The sequence below is a fragment of the Brachyhypopomus gauderio genome, chromosome 8 (genome assembly GCF_052324685.1).
Source record: "Brachyhypopomus gauderio isolate BG-103 chromosome 8, BGAUD_0.2, whole genome shotgun sequence".
Taxonomy (NCBI): Eukaryota; Metazoa; Chordata; class Actinopteri; order Gymnotiformes; family Hypopomidae; genus Brachyhypopomus; species Brachyhypopomus gauderio.
The window spans coordinates 13,302,939-13,321,208 of record NC_135218.1 but is presented as its reverse complement, the minus strand read 5'-3'; the positions used below and the strand labels follow the sequence as shown (position 1 = coordinate 13,321,208).

The window sequence follows — 18,270 nt, the reverse complement described above, 5'->3', positions numbered from 1 at the left end:
TTACTCAAATGCCATGGCCGGTAAAAGGATTATAATCTCACTTTATCATTAATTACTGTCAATACACTATTATGAGATACAGCCAGATGTAGCGAGACATTTGAACGATATCCTCAGTTCATCTTAATTTAGAAAAAGCACATTTAGGTCTAAACATTTAAATTAACGTGTACGTTTTACCATTGACTTCAGCGCGTTCACCCAATTTAAGAATGAGGAACCAGTGAAAGTGACATTAAGTGGCATTAACAGTACCATATACAAAAATCAACTACATTTTGTTCTGCCCTTCCTGATACTGCAGACCTAAAGTGCGCAGCTCGCCACATTTAAGACAGTAGACACGTCTGAACACGACTGCATGGTAAATCCTACTTAGCCTAGTGGTCTGTTGCAACACAGCCGATACAACCCCGAATGCGTTCAGTCTGCCTTCAGACCTTCCTGTGCCTCCTCACTCCGCCCATGCTAGCGTTTAAAGGAAGTCAGAAGAGCTACCACATAAAAGGAAGCAAAGACTTCGGGCTGAAAACTTGTGTTTGAGTCTTGATAAGAGCGAGACAGAATGGCTGAGAGTAAACATGGTGCCAACCTTGGGGGTAACATAGGTGCTGGAGCAGGTATCCTGGCTAAACGTTTTCAGAAATCAATGAACCGGGCTCAAGAGAAGGTATGTGATTGGTTTGGGTTGTACGAAATCACTTTAACAAAGTTCTGTGTTCTTTTACTGTGTATGTATCTGTTATCACTTAGCCTACATTGTCCTAAATTACCCTTATTGTCAAGAACATAGCAATTCAGCACTATACCTAGATTTAATTTATAGAGTAATCCATGTGCTTTGTGGTATCAGCTGTTGAAGTTGTTGAACACAAATAATACTGCTTCCTGCCTTGACTTCCTTTTCTCTCTCTTTCTGTCTGTCTCTCTCTCTCTCCCACACACTTTTTAAGCAGTTGTTTTGAAGCATTGGCAACAAGCTCTATAGAGATAATTATAACTGTTAAACAGTTATCCTAATGGGCCATCATTTCTGTCAGTACCAACCACAGTTCAGCTCCGATATGATTGATTTAAGCAACAATAACAAGCAAACAAAGTTATGGATGGGACATATACAGACTTTCTGGGACATGTGTAGAGAGCAGCACATTACATATATGTCCCCATGGACATTAAACTGGAATAGCTGCAGTATGTCCTTGTCCTTGATTCAAAAATGCAAAGGTTCACAAGTCTCGGTGGAAGACCCCGTCGTTATTTTCTTTCTTTGGTCTGTTTGAATGTGGTCTGTGTTTGAAGTTCTTCGTGTGTGTGTGGCACAGGTCCTGCAGAAACTTGGAAAAACCATGGAGACGAAAGATGAACAGTTTGAGCAGTGTGCAGGCAATCTGAACAAGCAACAGGTACTGTGTGTGTGTTTGTGTTTAATATACGTCATGCAGGTGTGACGCATACTCGTGTTGATTTTGTGATTGCATACAAATTAAGCAGTTGAATACCTTTGAGTGCCTTGTGCAATTTATCACTGTGTCTTAGACTGCTTGATCTCTAAAGCGGAAGCTAGTTGTATGGCTCACATGCACTAAAGCCTCATGGGTCTTTTGTGTAAGAACAACTAGGACCTTTTAATGAATGCATTGTGTAGAATTACTTTAAATGTCACATTTTATCATAGTAGTCCTGCATGTACAACAGGAAGTGGCTCCACCCAGATTGGGTCAGTATGTATGCTGACGTTTGTCACAGTTTGTTTAGTAGGTTAGGGTATTGAGGTTTGTCACAGTTTGTTTAGTAAGTTAGGGTGTTGAGTCTGAGTCTAAAGCCTAGCTGGAAAAATGTCTAAAACACCTTAATGTTCTCATTGAGTTCCAACATGTGGCAAATCCACTCTTCTTGTTTGTGAAGTATCGCCTTTAGGTTTTCATTTCATTAAGATATTTCAACCTTCAGTTGGACTGTAATGATGTGTGCTGGTGTTCACCAGCAATGCAGCCCCACCGTTAAATTTAGAACATTGCAAATATTTATTAATTAAAAAACAAATTCTGGAAAATGTTTTTGGCTGCAATGTGCAGGGTGTCATTATACAGTATACAGGGTATTATACAGTACCATCTTAGTACTCGAGTCTTAACAGCTTTCTTAACAGATACTGCTCAAAGATGTGAAGTGTTGTCTCTCACTGTAAAGCTCATGCTTGAAAACCCCTAACTGGATTTTCAACTGGGTTGAAGGAGGGATGGGCTAGGTGAGGAAGGAGGGATGGGCTAGGTGAGGAAGGAGGGATGGGCTAGGAGAGGAAGGAGGGATGGGCTAGGAGAGGAAGGAGGGATGGGCTAGGAGAGGAAGGAGGGATGGGCTAGGAGAGGAAGGAGGGATGGGCTAGGAGAGGAAGGAGGGATGGGCTAGGAGAGGAAGGAGGGATGGGCTAGGAGAGGAAGGAGGGATGGGCTAGGAGAGGAAGGAGGGATGGGCTAGGAGAGGAAGGAGGGATGGGCTAGGAGAGGAAGGAGGGATGGGCTAGGTGAGGAAGGAGGGATGGGCTAGGTGAGGAAGGAGGGATGGGCTAGGAGAGGAAGGAGGGATGGGCTAGGAGAGGAAGGAGGGATGGGCTAGGAGAGGAAGGAGGGATGGGCTAGGAGAGGAAGGAGGGATGGGCTAGGAGAGGAAGGAGGGATGGGCTAGGAGAGGAAGGAGGGATGGGCTAGGTGAGGAAGGAGGGATGGGCTAGGTGAGGAAGGAGGGATGGGCTAGGTGAGGAAGGAGGGATGGGCTAGGAGAGGAAGGAGGGATGGGCTAGGAGAGGAAGGAGGGATGGGCTAGGAGAGGAAGGAGGGATGGGCTAGGAGAGGAAGGAGGGATGGGCTAGGAGAGGAAGGAGGGATGGGCTAGGTGAGGAAGGAGGGATGGGCTAGGAGAGGAAGGAGGGATGGGCTAGGAGAGGAAGGAGGGATGGGCTAGGAGAGGAAGGAGGGATGGGCTAGGAGAGGAAGGAGGGATGGGTTAGGTGAGGAAGGAGGGATGGGTTAGGTGAGGAAGGAGGGATGGGCTAGGTGAGGAAGGAGGGATGGGCTAGGTGAGGAAGGAGGGATGGGCTAGGAGAGGAAGGAGGGATGGGCTAGGTGAGGAAGGAGGGATGGGCTAGGAGAGGAAGGAGGGATGGGCTAGGAGAGGAAGGAGGGGTGGGCTAGGTGAGGAAGGAGGGATGGGCTAGGTGAGGAAGGAGGGATGGGCTAGGTGAGGAAGGAGGTAGGCCATAACCCTCATCTTCAAATTCTACACTAGCTCTAGTCTTTAGTGTATTCTAAATTCTGTATTTAGTGTATATTTAGTGTATTCTACACTAGCTCCACTACACTACACTAGAAATATCATGGACGTCTTTAGTACTGCTGACCTCTTGCTGTACCACTGTTTGAACAATGTGTTGTCCAGAAACTGGCAGTAGTTTCGAGAGTTGATTGAGTTCTACAGCTACAAAATATACAATTAGTTCATTATGAATGACAACTGCCCACATTACACCTCCTCCATCTTACTTTTCCATGGTTCGCCTATCGGTCCACTCGTGTGTCCATCAAGCCTTTGACGAAACTCGTGTCTTAATACATGTCCAGTCCTGTCACTTCATCTTGTGATTCATACCAGTCGGGGGGGGGGGGGGGGGGGGGGTCATATTTCATACTGATCTTTGCAATGCCTCAGGGCAATAGACATCTTGCACTTCAGGATTTTCCAGGGAGACTGCAGTTCCAGGAAGTAGATACTAATAAAGGATTACTGGAGGCTCCATGATTAATTCTTCCAAGTTTTTTGCAGATAATTTCTATCTCAGCATGTTTTGCCACCATGGGGACTGTTATTAATAATGTTTTTATTGTACACTTGATTGAGATTTTTTGCAATTTTTGTTTTTTCAGTTTTAGAAAAATTGCTTTTTGTAGCCAATTTTACCTGCAGTAAAGGTTCTTAATAATTATGTGCACTGATCATGCACTATTTTTATGTTCATACACTTTCATAATTGCACAATGTGATTATTTTGGTTGAGTTTGAAAAATGGACTTGGAAAGAATTTATAAATGTAATAAATGTAAATGCAGTGTTGCATATACAACTAAACCTGAGTATACCTCTGTTTCTACACATTATGAATGATGAGTTTGTGAAACCTGCTGTCCTGTGTTGCCTGTGGAAGACTTGCCAAGAGAGTTCTTCCATGCAACTGTTCTTTGACTTGTTCACTGTGATTCTAGATTCTGGCAGGTTCTAGATACTTGCAATCATACTTTTAAGTGATGTATATCTTAAAACCACTTGACTTGAGCGTACAGCTGTGCTGGGTTTGTGTGTGCCGCCATCTAGCCCTTTATCAGTGATTTTCTCACTGTGACCATACAGCCAATGATAGTTGAATATTATTGGGTGGTGGTCCACTCAAGTCATCACTGATGCTGGTGTGTTAGAGACCCAGTTATATCCATAGTGTCAATATTCCTGTCAGCAGTGGTCCTAGGGAACTGGGCAATGATGCATGGTACAGAATGAGTGGTTAAATTGTTCATGGTGACATAAATCCTACTGTCTGAACTTGTGTACCTACAAATGCTCCTGTACCAGTGAGTGTGCGAATAGGAGGAGTGTTTCTAATAAAATATTTGCTGAGCATTAATATTTAATATAAAATTATAATTTTCTGTTTTCTACCAGATGGATGGTACCAGGCTATACAAGGATGTAAAGGCCTACTTCAGTGCGGTAAAAGGTACCAGCTGCTGTTACTAATAAAGACGCTAAATGACTTAAGTTTAAGTTTAAGAACTGTAATTCTTAAATGATTGGTAGGAAGGTGCACTTTTAGAGCAATATTAGAGCACTTTTTAAATTTCTTTCTTTCTTGGAAAACTGTTTTGTATCTTTCAGTAATTTTAATCTTCATTTCCCCTGACAAATACAATTTCAAATGCAACATATGTCCAGTGGATGCTTATGACTCTAGAGAGGGGCTGTGAAGAGATGGAACTTAGATACGTTTTCCACGCGGTCATGCACCTGTTGCTCAGGCAGTTTCAGCCACTATACGTTCACTGCTGAGTGTTTGGTTTGTGGCTTCAGCCGGACAAGAGCTTAAGAGTGAAAATATTATTGTGCCTTGGCATTGTAGGAAGGGAATGGAAAACATGGTGATGTTTCTCCTTTTCAGCTCTGGCTAATGTGAATGTGGAAGTGAATGTTGGCTATCAATAGTACACTTAAAGTGCTTGTTGTGAAATCCTGTCTCTGCAAGTGTGAACAAGCCCTCACTGCATTTTCATGGCCGTTGTGTATGTGAAAATGCAACGGTTTACTTCACTGTGAAAAGGAGATTATACATTTTAGAGCTTCTGCAGTTCATTTAGAATTTCTGCGGCAAGTTGGTATCTGCTTTTGATCTTGCAGGAAACCAATTCTTTTTTTGAGCCTTCAGTTGTATTGATGTTTTCATGAGGAACAGAGGAGAAATTCAGTTCAGTTTAGAGTATACAGATGATTCAAAGCAGTAAGTAATACATTATACCTAGATGACGTATCATATCACCTGGAATCACTTTGATAGCTACCATTTACTAAGCATTAAAAGCCAAATCTAATCATTGTCTTACCGACATATACGTTTAGAGTATTCTAAACACTATGAAAGTATTGTTACTTTAAGATAGCAAGACTTATGAAGCAAAAACTATTAAAATCCATACTTGTCTTAATTTATATCCTATATTTACTTGGCTGGTACTTTTTAAAGCAAATACAGCTCTTTCACATCTTAGCTGCAGTTTATATGTTGATGTTGAATAAAATGAGTTTAGGGCAGATAAAAGCTGATAAAAGAATTGGCAATGAAATTGATTGGCAACATGTAAATAAGCACTTTTTTCCTTTTCTTTTCCTTTTCTCCTAGCAATGCATGAGACATCTAAACGCCTGTCTCAGACTCTGCAAGATGTCTATGAGTCTGACTGGCAGGGTGTGGAAGATCTGTCTGCCATTATGGAGGCGAGTCATACATTTTCATAAATGTATCTGTGTTTTCAAATCGTTCATAAAATTAAATGTCTTGTTTCCTCTCCCCCTCAGAGTGAGGACCTGCTGTGGAGTGATTATGAAGAGAAGTTAAATGACCAGATTATTCGCACAATGGAGAACTATACCAGCCAGTTTCCAGATGTCAAAGTGAGTATACTGGGTATGACCACCTTCTGTTTGGTAACAAAAATGATTGAATATCAAAAAATGACGTTTCATTTATATTTTCATATTTAGACATGTAGAAACCATGTTAACAAATTCATTGTTGACAATTGACACATTTACATTAATATTTTAGTACAGTAAATGAACAGACCATGTAGTGCATATTGTCCAGGTTCTCATAGCATTTGAATTTCTGAAGAATTCACAAATCTTGCAAAAGGTCTGTTGGGTCCCGTGAAAGTGCCCAGTTGTTGGGACTCCCCCTTTCAGCGGGAGACTCAGTGCCTCCCCTGTGTGCTTCCAGGAGCGGGTGGCTAAGCGCGGACGCAAGCTGGTGGATTACGACTCCGCCCGTCACCATTTGGAGGCACTGCAGAATGCCAAGAAGAAGGACGAAGCCAAAGTATCTAAAGTGAGTCATCGTGTGTGACCTCTCTCCCCCCCCCTCCCCTCTGTAAAATGCTACAGAATTAACTTGTTTATATGGTGGATATGATAATGGGATTGTTTGGCCTTAATAGCTGCTGCTGTTCCTCAGGCAGAGGAGGAGTTCAACAAAGCACAAAGTGTGTTTGAGGAGATAAATAAGGAGCTGAGGGAGGAACTTCCTGTCCTCTACCAAAGGTCAGAAATGCACACAGGACAGGACACAGCACATTACAACAGCAGACCGTTTATGACCGTTCACAGCTGTTTGTAATAGGTGCTGGCTGATCAACAGCTGTTAAGCTTTTATACTATTTTGCCATATAAAAACATATGGTAGGATGTGCTCACCACATGACAGAAGTGCAGACAGCTGTATTTCTGTATTTTTAAGCATCTATTCCAGACCACTTTGGAACATGTTCTGATGATTTAACCTTGCAACTTCTCTGGCCCAGAACATTCAGTCCTAATGCGATAAAAGTGAATGTTGTCATAACTGTAGCATTCGTTATATTCTTCAATAGTCACGGCCTTGTGTGGAGAGTCATTATGGTAGATGCCGCCACCCCCTCCACCACACACACACACACACACACACACACACACACAGTTTCCTGTCATTAGCGGCATATGTATCTTGCAGCTTGCTAAAAATCTACAAAACAGTTGTGGGACTATAGTGAAATGACCTGCTGTACTCTTCTTCATTAATCATTGGCATTAGTATGTGAATGTGTAATGTATATGAATCTGTCTCTGTTGTACTCTCAGTCGCATTGGCTGCTATGTGACGGTGTTTCAGAACATCTCAAACCTGCGTGATGTCTTTTATAAAGAGATGAGTGTGGTAAGATAGATGTGTGCACACAACCGTGTCTGAGTCATCAAGAACAAATCTATTAATTATGACCTACCATAAAATCTCCTCAGAATTGTTGTCTTTATACATTTGTTATTTAATGTCTACTTTTGAAAGATATGTGTTCTTTTCATAAGATTATTTTTTATAAGACTTGGCCTTATACTTCAGTTTGTGGTTTAGAAAACTATTATCGGTCTTTTTTGCAAATTTTGGAGATTATACTGAAGTCATTTTGATGAGATAGGAATTGAGTCCATCTGAGTTGTGGTGTTTTTTTTCCCCCCAGTTAAACCATGACATATATAATGTAATGATGAAACTTGAGACCCAGCACTCCACCAAAACATTTATCATCAAGGGCCTCAACAGGTACAAGTCTAAGCTTCTATGGGATCAATTCAATCCGGTGAATACTTCTCTAAATTATATCCAGATTCTGTATAACTCCTTTGCACTTTGTGTGTTTCTTCATCCAATTCCCAGCACCAAGTCTAAAAAGAGGAAATCTCTTACTATATCTGCACCAATCCCTTGTAACACCGCCTTTCCTGGTGATCATCCAGCTCTGAGCAAACTCAGTGTTCCTGATGAGCTTTCAAACCCCTCAGATTCCCACTCTGATCCAGCAAAGACTGAACACTCTGTGCCAGAAACGTCAGATTCAGATGACCGTAATTCTACTGACAGTGGGCCCGGCACGACCAATAGACAGACTGTGTTCTCAGAGGAGGAGGGCATTAAGCCTGAAGACACCAATGGGAATGCCACAGAAACTGCTGCAGACGAATCACTGCAGTCAGTCGATAAGGATCACGCAGGAAGCTCAACTGCGAGTGACCAAGATGAAGATGAGCAGAGTGACGAGGACGCCTTGCCACATGGGTGCGGGGACACGGATGCATCAGTGTCTGAGGACATGCGGACATCCCACTGGCCTGAAGGTGGCAGTGTTGAGTCCAAACCTCTGCGGAATGAGAAAGACCAAGCTGCCCCACAGCCTGTCCCTCGACAATCTGCCAGCCCCCACAAAAAAAGAGGGAAAGAGGTGCCAGAGGAAGACAGGGAGACAGAAGATGGTGGAAGACAGAATAGTCAAACAAAAGAGTTAAAGAAAGAGAAAGAATTGGTCACAAGCCAAAAAACTGAAGGTTCACAGCCTCCTGGATTTCTCTACAAGGTATGAGATTTTCTGTTTAAGGATCAAGATTATAAATTCTGGTGATTTTAGATTGAGATTGTCTTTTTGTTTATTTAGGCTGTTGCTTTGGAGGACCAGGAGTCTGAAGAAGGTGTTCTTCTGCTCTTCGCTAAAGGAGATGTGCTCCTCATATTTGTTGACAATGAAGAGGAAAAGGTGAGTGAGCACAGTATTGTGAACAATCCTGACGTATCATGTGCTGAGGGACTGTTCTCATCAATGTCCCTTTTTATAACACAATGTAATTCTTTGGATACTTTTATTTGCCTGGGGAAATGCATTACGAGAATTCTCATCTTAAAGCCTGACCAATGAAATATTATTAAAATCATTAGAGAAAAGCACTGTTGGCAGAGGAATGTGCCAGGCCTGCATTTACTCTTTGCTCACAGTACAGAAAGGACCTTTTTTGAAACTATAGTCTACAGCTATGTAACAAAAGAGCCCTATAGCACTAAACACACACAGATTGAACATGTGGTTCCTGCTCAGCAGTCTTAACCACATTATTCAATGCCTTTCGTTTTTGAGATCTGATGTCCCCGAACCTTGTAGGAACTTTTGTATGAAATATTTTAGGAATATTGTCTGAATGCTCTGTTGCAGCCAGAGGGCTCTGAGTGGGGAGTGAGGGAGCAGGATTGGATCCAGTATAAAGACCTAACGCTTCTCTCTGGAATCGTTGCCGAGACCAAGATCCAACGCATCGACTCTGACTAGGCCAAGACCACAATTATTGAGGGGCACTTTTTTCTACTTCGTGACTCGACCCAGAATTTGGCAGCATGGAGTAAAAGTGCTTGAGATCACTGTGCACAGTCCCTTGTGATCAAAGACAATGCTGATTTAATTTGTGTGTTTTTCGTTCTGGAATCCACACCCCCTTCATACGGCCTCGTTTCAGTGGCCATGTTCACATGCTCATCCGGCTCAACTTTTCCACAAAGATCTTTGGATTCCACAGGACTTATGTTAATTATAGCTTACGACAAGCATGCTACTTTCACTGGAATCTTTGAGTTGTCTGTACTCCGAGTAGAAACGTAAGGTTTTATTGGTCTTCACAGTGTTTGCCAAGAATTATTTGCACTGACGACACCAATGATTCCATTTCCTCTTTTAGAAGTATATCCATGTTTATGGAAAATATTTCTATATTTAAAGTATAGCCATATGTCTAAAACTTATTTTCTTGTTGTTCACTGATATACATTATTGAAAGAGCTGGAGCTCTGTCCCTCTTATCACTCGTTCACTCGCTCAATTTAAGCAGGCATAATGCAATACACAGTATTCCACATGTACTCGGATATCCTGGAAACATTTGTTGAATGGTAATATCTACTAAACAGAACTGTGAAATGTATAAGATGTATTTTTTAAAACGTGTACTATTTGTTTTGTGTTAAATAAAGAAACTTCAAATAGATTTCAAAGTACAAGTTCAAAGATGCAAGGTAGGTTTGTCAGTTTATTGCGACTTTACATAGGCTACATCAAATATTGTCTGCATCGCACCTGTTATGCAATATTCTAATTCTAGCCATTACAAACTAAGGTAAGGATTTTTTAATTGGGTGGTTAAATGGTATCCTTGCTTAAAAAAACCCAACATTTTATTGTTTACTCCACTGGCTCTCATCTGTTTTTTGTTTTATTTATTATATTTGTTTGTATGTAGGAATAAACTGTAGAAGGGGAAGTTTAGTATAGAATGACTTCTAATCACCTCTGTATTTAATTTGTTGTAATTTCCACATTTAAATTAAACAGGGTCATGGGCAAATTGTGTCTACAAACGATACACCCTTAACATAGCGATGATGAACATCGATCTAATAAATAAAAAAAAAATTAAAAAAAAACTCGCCCTTGTTAAGGAATTTCAGGTAAAACGCTCTCCATATAGATTTTATTTAGCACTATTCCCTCCTCAAAAGTTGCTTGGCAGTTGTAAATTGGAAAAGACTAAACAGGCAAGACTCCTAAAACTGCTGAACCCGTGAGGAAAGAATCAAAGAAAGAAAGTGGTCTGATAGTACTCGCATACAGGCAATTGAAAAACTAAAAAAGGAACAAAAATGTAACCCAAGTAATTTTTCAAGTAAGCATTACCTTCCTTGTGTTTGTTTAACTGTTTTTCCTCAATTGCTAAAACACAAAACTGTTGTCTGTTCCAAATGATCAAAGTCCTAAACCTATTTATTGAAATTGTCACCCATTTGGCAGAACCATAGGCACATTTCACCGAGTTACTCACAACAGGTTCACACATTTGGCAGAACCTTAAGCACTTTTCACCTATTAAGACAGTTTTCAAACACTTTGCATAATGGTAAGCACAGGTAACAAAAGTGAAATTCAAATAAAGCACTGGTCTTAAAACTTAAACACAGCCTCTCTAAATTGATCACACATATGACAAATGATGTGAAGAAACAATATTAGCCAGTAGAAGGAGACCTGGTTGTAGAAGTTTCACTATGGATAGAAACAGTCAGAGAGGCAGAGTAAGGGTAAGAGATCGAAGAGGAGGGATGAGATGAAGAACGACAATTTCAGATGAAATACAGGCAACTATCATTGACCACATTCTTGTCCATGGATATGAGGGAAACACGACTTTGAGTTCAGCCCAACCTGAGTAGATTCACCGTGTCCACCATAGTCTGAACATTCAGACAGGAGACCAGGTAATTGCTTTATTCATTTTGTATATGTTTACAGTATGACTCAATACAGATCTATAAAAAGGTGTTTCATTAGATGAATTTCCTAAAACATTTGTAGGCTTAGTGCTGCATGTAAAATTTTGTAATGGCGTGTTCTTTTGTAGAATCGCAAGACTGCCAATGTTGAACCCACACCAAGAGGCCCTCATTGTTGACATGGTCCACCAGAACAATGTAATGTCACTGCATGAAATACAGCAGAGAATCATTGACGACCATGACAACTGTGAAGGCATCAACAGTATCAGCCTCTCCACCACTTATTGTATCCTAAAATGCAGATGAAGCAACTGTACAGAGGTCATCTGGTGATGGGGTGCTGTGCCAGATGACCTGGCCTCCACAGTCACCGGACCTGAACCCAATCGAGATGGTTTGGGGTGAGCTGGACCGCAGAGTGAAGGCAAAAGGGCTAAGTGCTAAGCATCTCTGGGAACTCCTCAAAGACTGTTGGAAGACCATTTCAGGTGACTACCTCTTGAAGCTCAGCAAGAGAATGCTGAGTGTGCGAAGCAGTAATCAAAGCAATAGGTGGCTACTTTGAAGAACCGAGAATATAAAACATATTTTCAGTTGTTTCACACTTTTTTGTTAAGTATATAATTCCACATGTGTTAATTCATAGTTTTGATACCTTCAGTGTGAATCTACAATTTTCATAGTCATGAAAATACAGAACTTTTTGAATGAGAAGGTGTGTCCAAACATTTGGTCTGTACTGTATGTTCAGTGCTGTTTTTCATTTTGATTGACTCAAGGCTTCATTTGACAACATTGTTTGGTTTTGAGCACTGCTTGAACTGTTTTGAGGCAAAAGTTTGGTTCTGCATGAAGGTCAGAGGTTTTGTGACTCAGGAGGTTTCTGATATTGTGTGCACAAAGTGTGTATTTATATCCATGTTAATTACAGACATTACAAAATTCCTAACACCCAGCAGTATAGTTTGAGCAGCCTTTTTGGGTGTCCTACGTTTTTCACGAGTGTGTGTTCCTACACATTGAACTACAATGTAACCCTGGATAGGCCAAATGAATCAGATCTACATAAAATTACATACACATGCCAAGTTTTGATTTGAATGTTTAATTTATTGAGTGATCATGGCGGTGGGGAACATGGAGCCTTCATACAGGATATTATCATACAAGTCAGTGACCTCCCACTTGCCCATATAACGCTCTTGAGGGAGTTTATCAATTCCATAATCCCACAGCTCAAAGTACAGGATCTCATCGGGGGGATCTAGGCAGGCCCAGTCGTCATGGGATCCAGAGATCACTGAATCAGAGGTGGAAGTCGAGGTGCCGCTACTGAAGTTTACGCCCCAGACTGTATGCGACCAGCTGTCCTGGGTCTGACTGGGACCGGGAAACTCTTGCTGCTCTTGGTGCATGGAGAGGGAATCATGGGGGAAAGGGGAGTAGGTGACGTCGAAGGAAGGACACACACTGCTGCCGACGTGATGGTGAACCGGGTAGGCGTATTCCTCACCCAGACTCTTAAAGGCTGGCAGATGCCCATGCCCGGTTGGTCTGTAGAAGGTACAATCCCAGTTTAGAGATATAACTTTCACATTTAACAAGATTTAGGTTGAGGAAATAAATCCTGTGTTTTTATATCTTGCATAGCTACTGATTTTAAATTCTTCTGTCTACTATGATGGAATTTTATAACTCACAATCTCATTGATTTACTGACCCCTGTTTCTGTGCTCTCCTATTCTGAACTGATAAACTCACCCTAGAAAACTACAGATGTAAGTGAACAATTGTATGAGATATTTACCCAAACTGTGTATTGTCACCAGATGTAATATCAGTTAGTCCAGCAAGCAGGTGATCATGAAACATGTAGCCTGTTGTGTTCCCCCAGTGACTGTAGAATACAGGGCTGTGCGTGTCCGTCTCCGGTAGAACAATTGAGGGACTCCTGCTAAAGGTTGGATCTCCAGCAGAAATTGTGTCGCCATGGCTGTTTGAGGGAGCTACCACCTGTTCATTTGAGCTGTGGTTAGAGAGAGAGTCCTTGTTCATAGATGTTTCTGGGGAGTTCAGTGTTCTTGAAGAAGTTTGAGGTTTCTTGGCCTCAAATTCGCAGATCTCGACAGTTTCTTCGATGAACTCTGAACTGTCTCGTGGTTTTTCACGTTTTCTACGACCGGACTCCTTCGGCTTGTGCTGGTGTGCTGTTGAACCACAGCACACCAGCCACACAAAAAATGTGCGAAGGGGAGATAATAATTTTCTTACACCTTTCTTCTTCATCATACGCAGTACCAATGAACAGATAACTGTGAATAAATGAGTTTAAAGAACACCAATTGTCATGACTGTATAAACGTCACAATGCCATAACGGCATTTTCAACTCATTTTAAAAGATATTGTCTTCGGTCGCCACGTTTGGCCAAATACATTCAAATAAAATACATTCATGCCATTTCCGTTGTTTTTCTCGGAAATAAACCAAAATCATGCATTAATTGATTTATTCGTTTACACTTATCTGACCGCTAATTCAGCTAGTGAGCTAACTAATCTTTATAGTTGAACAGAAACTGAATACATGGATCAGACAGACTACGTCTGTGTCACCGCAACCGTTTACCATACAATGTTATTGCTAGCTACCTAGATCATTAGTAAAATACTGTTCAAAAAGATTCTTGCTTCAGGTTTATCTCTAGCCTCATCAGCTACTGTATGTTGTCATTCAAAATTTTCCATTTTAAAACATTTAGAAATGCCATTACTTATTTCGGGGAGGTTAGCGTGCGGTAGCTATTTTGTTAGACATAACTAGTTTATTAACTAGTTAATTTTAGCTATTTTAATAATTAGTGTAGATTATTTCAGTATAAATGCGTTCAATGTAATGTTGTATTTATGTATTTATTATTCATAAAATAAAACTTGAATATCCTGTTCTTTTGTTTTTCTTAGACATGTTGGCTGTGGTGTTCGTTGCTATGTGTCTTCCAAGTCAGTTGGTGCCGCAGTTTCATCTAAATTTGAGTAACGGGACTCGTCGAAAATTCCCTTGACTGCGAATTGCATAATAAACAAAAGGTTATTGTAGCTATAAATCACCATGAACGGTGCTGTAAAAAGGAAGAGGACAGATGGTTTAAAACCAGCTTCCTAATAGTGGGGATAGTGGTCTTTCTTGATGGCAGAACCAAGCGCATAGCGGGTTGTAAGTTAGCTATTTAAATCCAGCTAGCTGCAGGTTCCGTTAGCAGGTAGCTTGAAGTGGGGCGATGATTGTATAAAGTGTGGCTTTAGTGATCTGCAAAGTTGATCTTTTAAGTTTACTTATTTATTTTATTTGTGGCTAAATATTTGAATTTGATCACTTTGACATCAGCCTGATGGCTATCAATAAGACGTATATTAGCTTGGCGTATGCGTGTGTAGGTGTACTGGTGGGATTCTCCGCTTTCTTCGTGTGGAATGTCGCCTACTATCAGCCGTGGACCGCCGCGATGGGCGGACTGTCAGGTACACTTTTATTTACTACACGGAGTGTTTTCTGGCATAACATAGCTAGACTCTGTTGTTTTTCATCTTTAAAGCGTAAAAGTACCTATTTTATGACCGAGTCTGCACCCATACGTTTCTTGTGACCTCAATATAGCGCAGTAATGCCAAGAAAGCCACTGTTATTGATCATATCTTCAACAGAAGACATGTGGAGCATAAATACATTTATTCAGTTTTGATAATAACAAATCTGATTAGGACACCTTTATTTATCAGTCCTAAATCTCCAGTGCGACATGAGAATAAACCTTCTAATATATTTAATAAGTTGAATTACATCGTTTTAATACCCTAAAACATTGTTGTCAGTTATCCTGGTACACCAGTCAGTGATTATTAGTCCGTTAGAGGTTACATTTTAATCAGCTAAAAGAAGTGTGCTGTGTCTCCAAGTGTGTTTCTGCTGACGTGTTGACATGGATGATATGCTGTTAGATGCTTGCGTGTTTGAGTGTAACATTACTTTATAAAACATGATGATGAGGGGATCAAAATGCATTTTTTCACCAGAGCGGAAAGTGCACAGTCATGAAAACCAGACATGAACTTTGAGCGTTCACATGCTAATTTGTGAGAACAGAGCAGCAAAACTGGTTGCTGGTGGACAAGCTAGAAGGAGGCATTCACTACAGCTGGCTCAGGCTCTCCTCTAAGCCAGGAGCTCTCGCTTACGTGTATTGACTGTGGCTGATGGCTCTGTACTTTTGTGTTTGAGCAGGCGTTCTGGCACTGTGGACGCTGGTCACCCACGTCATGTACCTGCAGGACTACTGGAGGACATGGCTGAAGGGACTGAAGTTCTTTTTGGTCATGGGCGCCTTTTTCTCCCTCCTGTCGATCATCGCATTCATTGCTTTCCTGTGTGTTGCCATCTCTCGCAAAGAGTGTAAGTAGAGCCTGCCTCTGGAGGACAGCAGGGTGAGGTCTACACTCTGATATTTCTGGTTCCTCTGCTCCAGCTGTGGCAAGAATGTAGTTTCATAGATGGAGGTGCCCCACTTTGGTCATAGTGACCCACCACTCTGGAGTATTGAGCGCTAACCCTAATCTTGATCCAGTTAAAGGCCTTCAACTGCACCTGAGCATTAGAGCTAGGTGGGCTGGAATTAAATGCAGCAGGAGGTTAGATTTCCAGGATTGGATGTGGGTAACCCCACTATGCATTAAGATGCACTCAAAAGCCTTGTCCTTCAAAATACTGCATCCCACGTGTTTTTAACACTGTGATAGGGGAATAATGTTACTGGACAACCTTAAGATTATAACAGAACCCAAGATACTGTGTTGTCATGTATTTATCATATTGTGATGTCTGAATAGGGATACTTCAGATTAATGTATCAGTCATGCAGCTGTGCAGCAGAGAATCCAAACACAGCTGTATTTTGAGACACAGTAAGTGGTAGTGAATGGACTCTAGCTCTATGTAGACTTTATTGCCCTATAACCCACATTACTGCTCGGCTACATTGCAGTTGTGCCTGAAGGCCTTCACTACAGTGATAATAGTCATTTTATGCATCGTGTTCATGATAACTTAGGGACCGTTCATTCTGTATAGGATAATAAAATAGAAAATAGGCCTAATCATCAGCTCCTGGAGATGGTTGTAAATGACCAAACATCAATACCCTAACTGTGTGTGTGTGTGTGTGTGTGTGTGTGTGTGTGTGTGTGTGTGTGTGTGTGTGTGTGTGTGTGTGTGTGTGCAGCCCTGCTGGACCCTCACAGCCTGTTCCTGTCATGTGTGTGGAGCTTTATGAGTTTGAAGTGGTCAGTCCTGCTGGCTCTGTACTCCCACCGTTACCGCAAAGAGTTTGCCGACATCTCCATCCTCAGCGACTTCTGAGATACGTACTCGCACAAACACAAATGCTTTGAACAATCAGATAGATCAACACAAATCAGCTAAATGTGATAAGAACATGTTCAGTGGTTCTGCTTTTTAATGGATACATGATCCCAGTTGAGCAGAGAGGAAATCTGATATCACGGGTGTCCAAGAGGAAGCCAGGGACTAAAGATAGTGCCGACCTCGGTGAACAAAAGGACATCAGTGTCCTGTATGTCCAGAAGATAAACTGTTCTTACAGATTTCTTTCACCTCCACTCCACTTGTTACTCTTTACGCCGTCAAAATATGGGGTCAGTGAAGGACGTGAAAGGTGGAGTTTTATGGTTATTTTACTAAGTGGACATTTTTATAAGCATTTGTGTGTGTGTGTGTGTGTGTGTGTGTGTGTGTGTGTGTGTACTGAGTTTCGTCTGATCAGCCCTATTAGGTGCTTGAATAATATTTCCACATGAAGGCATGTTTAACATGGGAATCTCTCAGGCTTTGGCGTTTGTCTCGTGTCAGATGTGTAGGATTTGAAATCTTTGGACCCTTTGTGAGCGTTCCTGTTGAAAGAGTGTCCCATGTTGACGACTGGGGGGGGGGGGGGGGGGGGGTGTTCTCAGTGCATAAGGTACATGGAAAGGCGCAATAACTAAAAAAAAATTATTTAAAAATATAATGTAATAATATTCATGCAGTGGTGTTCCCTCTCTATCAAAACATGACAACCCCCAAACCCTTTTTCCTTATATATTTATATGTATGTGTCCTGTGTTGCCCTGTTCTACAGCCTGTATGTGAGGTTTTTCCCATTAAACATTTATTTTAACCCATAGGGCAAGCAATGCAGACACAACTAGAATAATGAGGGTTTGTGAACGAGCACTTTATGAACTGTTCAAGTTGAGCGTGAGGATCAGTGATCCCTGCTGTAGTGCAGGAATGATGCAGCATCCTGCTGCCAGTCACGTGTTCTGTGGAGTTGAACTCATCAGACTGTCAACTAAATTCCAGATGTGGTTTTTACAGATGTTCCTGTATGTTTAATATATATTGTGTACACTTGACTACATGTAATCATTTGCTTTGTTTGTGGATTTTAATAATGCTTTGGTTTTTCTTTTGCCATTCTTGGGCATTGTGGGTAAATGTCCTTGGGTTGAAGGTCACCAAGGTCCATTCACATATTACAGGAATCTTTTTATTCACAGAAAAGCCAGTGATGTTTAAATGTGGCAGGGTCTTTCACAGCATTTGCTTATGTTTCAAGGCATTTTATAAATGTTTCCATAATGCTGTAATGTTAGGAGTTTTCTTATGAATTTGAATGTATGTACATGTGTGGACACCACGTTAAATAAAATACAGTTTGTTAATTCCATCATGTACTGATGACTGTATTTAGACAAATCAGTTTATTTCATCTGAATCATTAA

At 41.2% G+C, this 18,270-nt stretch overlaps 3 protein-coding genes across 5 annotated transcripts; 2 read left to right on the top strand and 1 right to left on the bottom strand.

Moving 5' to 3' along the window:
• The first annotated feature begins 401 nt into the window (after positions 1–401).
• Positions 402–10,152, top strand: bin2b (bridging integrator 2b). 3 transcript variants are annotated; one of them, XM_077014693.1, is made up of 12 exons: positions 402–670; positions 1,303–1,406; positions 4,714–4,768; positions 5,942–6,036; positions 6,118–6,213; positions 6,539–6,646; positions 6,773–6,858; positions 7,435–7,510; positions 7,812–7,894; positions 8,009–8,702; positions 8,781–8,879; positions 9,330–10,152. In XM_077014693.1, the coding sequence occupies exons 2-12, from the start codon at positions 1,350–1,352 to the stop codon at positions 9,441–9,443; spliced, it is 1,563 nt and encodes a 520-aa protein (XP_076870808.1). In that variant the 5' UTR covers positions 402–670; positions 1,303–1,349; the 3' UTR covers positions 9,444–10,152. The 3 variants fall into 3 exon arrangements, with proteins under 3 accessions (XP_076870808.1, XP_076870807.1, XP_076870809.1); XM_077014692.1 differs by having other exon boundaries at positions 403–670; positions 1,326–1,406; XM_077014694.1 differs by lacking the exon at positions 4,714–4,768 and having other exon boundaries at positions 621–670; positions 1,326–1,406.
• A 2,385-nt stretch (positions 10,153–12,537) lies between these two features.
• On the bottom strand, positions 12,538–14,222 carry LOC143521619 (uncharacterized). The gene is made up of 2 exons (XM_077014690.1): positions 13,242–14,222; positions 12,538–12,988 (listed from the first exon to the last, which is right to left on the bottom strand). The coding sequence occupies exons 1-2, from the start codon at positions 13,721–13,723 to the stop codon at positions 12,544–12,546; spliced, it is 927 nt and encodes a 308-aa protein (XP_076870805.1). The 5' UTR covers positions 13,724–14,222; the 3' UTR covers positions 12,538–12,543.
• A 214-nt stretch (positions 14,223–14,436) lies between these two features.
• Positions 14,437–18,213, top strand: slc48a1b (solute carrier family 48 member 1b). Its single transcript, XM_077014691.1, has 3 exons — positions 14,437–14,955; positions 15,716–15,883; positions 16,710–18,213. Exons 1-3 carry the CDS (start codon positions 14,826–14,828, stop codon positions 16,844–16,846), a joined length of 435 nt encoding a protein of 144 aa, XP_076870806.1. The 5' UTR covers positions 14,437–14,825; the 3' UTR covers positions 16,847–18,213.
• Positions 18,214–18,270: the final 57 nt, after the last annotated feature.

Bases quoted from the DNA above. Each gene is read 5' to 3' on its own strand.
- bin2b (XM_077014692.1), top strand. From the start codon at position 566: ATGGCTGAGAGTAAACATGGTGCCAACCTTGGGGGTAACATAGGTGCT. The intron at 1,407-4,713 runs GTACTGTGTGTG...GTTTTCTACCAG, and splicing joins GCAATCTGAACAAGCAACAG to ATGGATGGTACCAGGCTATA. The intron at 8,703-8,780 runs GTATGAGATTTT...TTGTTTATTTAG, and splicing joins CTCCTGGATTTCTCTACAAG to GCTGTTGCTTTGGAGGACCA.
- LOC143521619 (XM_077014690.1), bottom strand. From the start codon at position 13,723: ATGATGAAGAAGAAAGGTGTAAGAAAATTATTATCTCCCCTTCGCACA. The intron at 12,989-13,241 runs GTAAATATCTCA...TACCTTCTACAG, and splicing joins GGTGACAATACACAGTTTGG to ACCAACCGGGCATGGGCATC.
- slc48a1b (XM_077014691.1), top strand. From the start codon at position 14,826: ATGGCTATCAATAAGACGTATATTAGCTTGGCGTATGCGTGTGTAGGT. The intron at 14,956-15,715 runs GTACACTTTTAT...GTGTTTGAGCAG, and splicing joins CGCGATGGGCGGACTGTCAG to GCGTTCTGGCACTGTGGACG. The intron at 15,884-16,709 runs GTAAGTAGAGCC...GTGTGTGTGCAG, and splicing joins TGCCATCTCTCGCAAAGAGT to CCCTGCTGGACCCTCACAGC.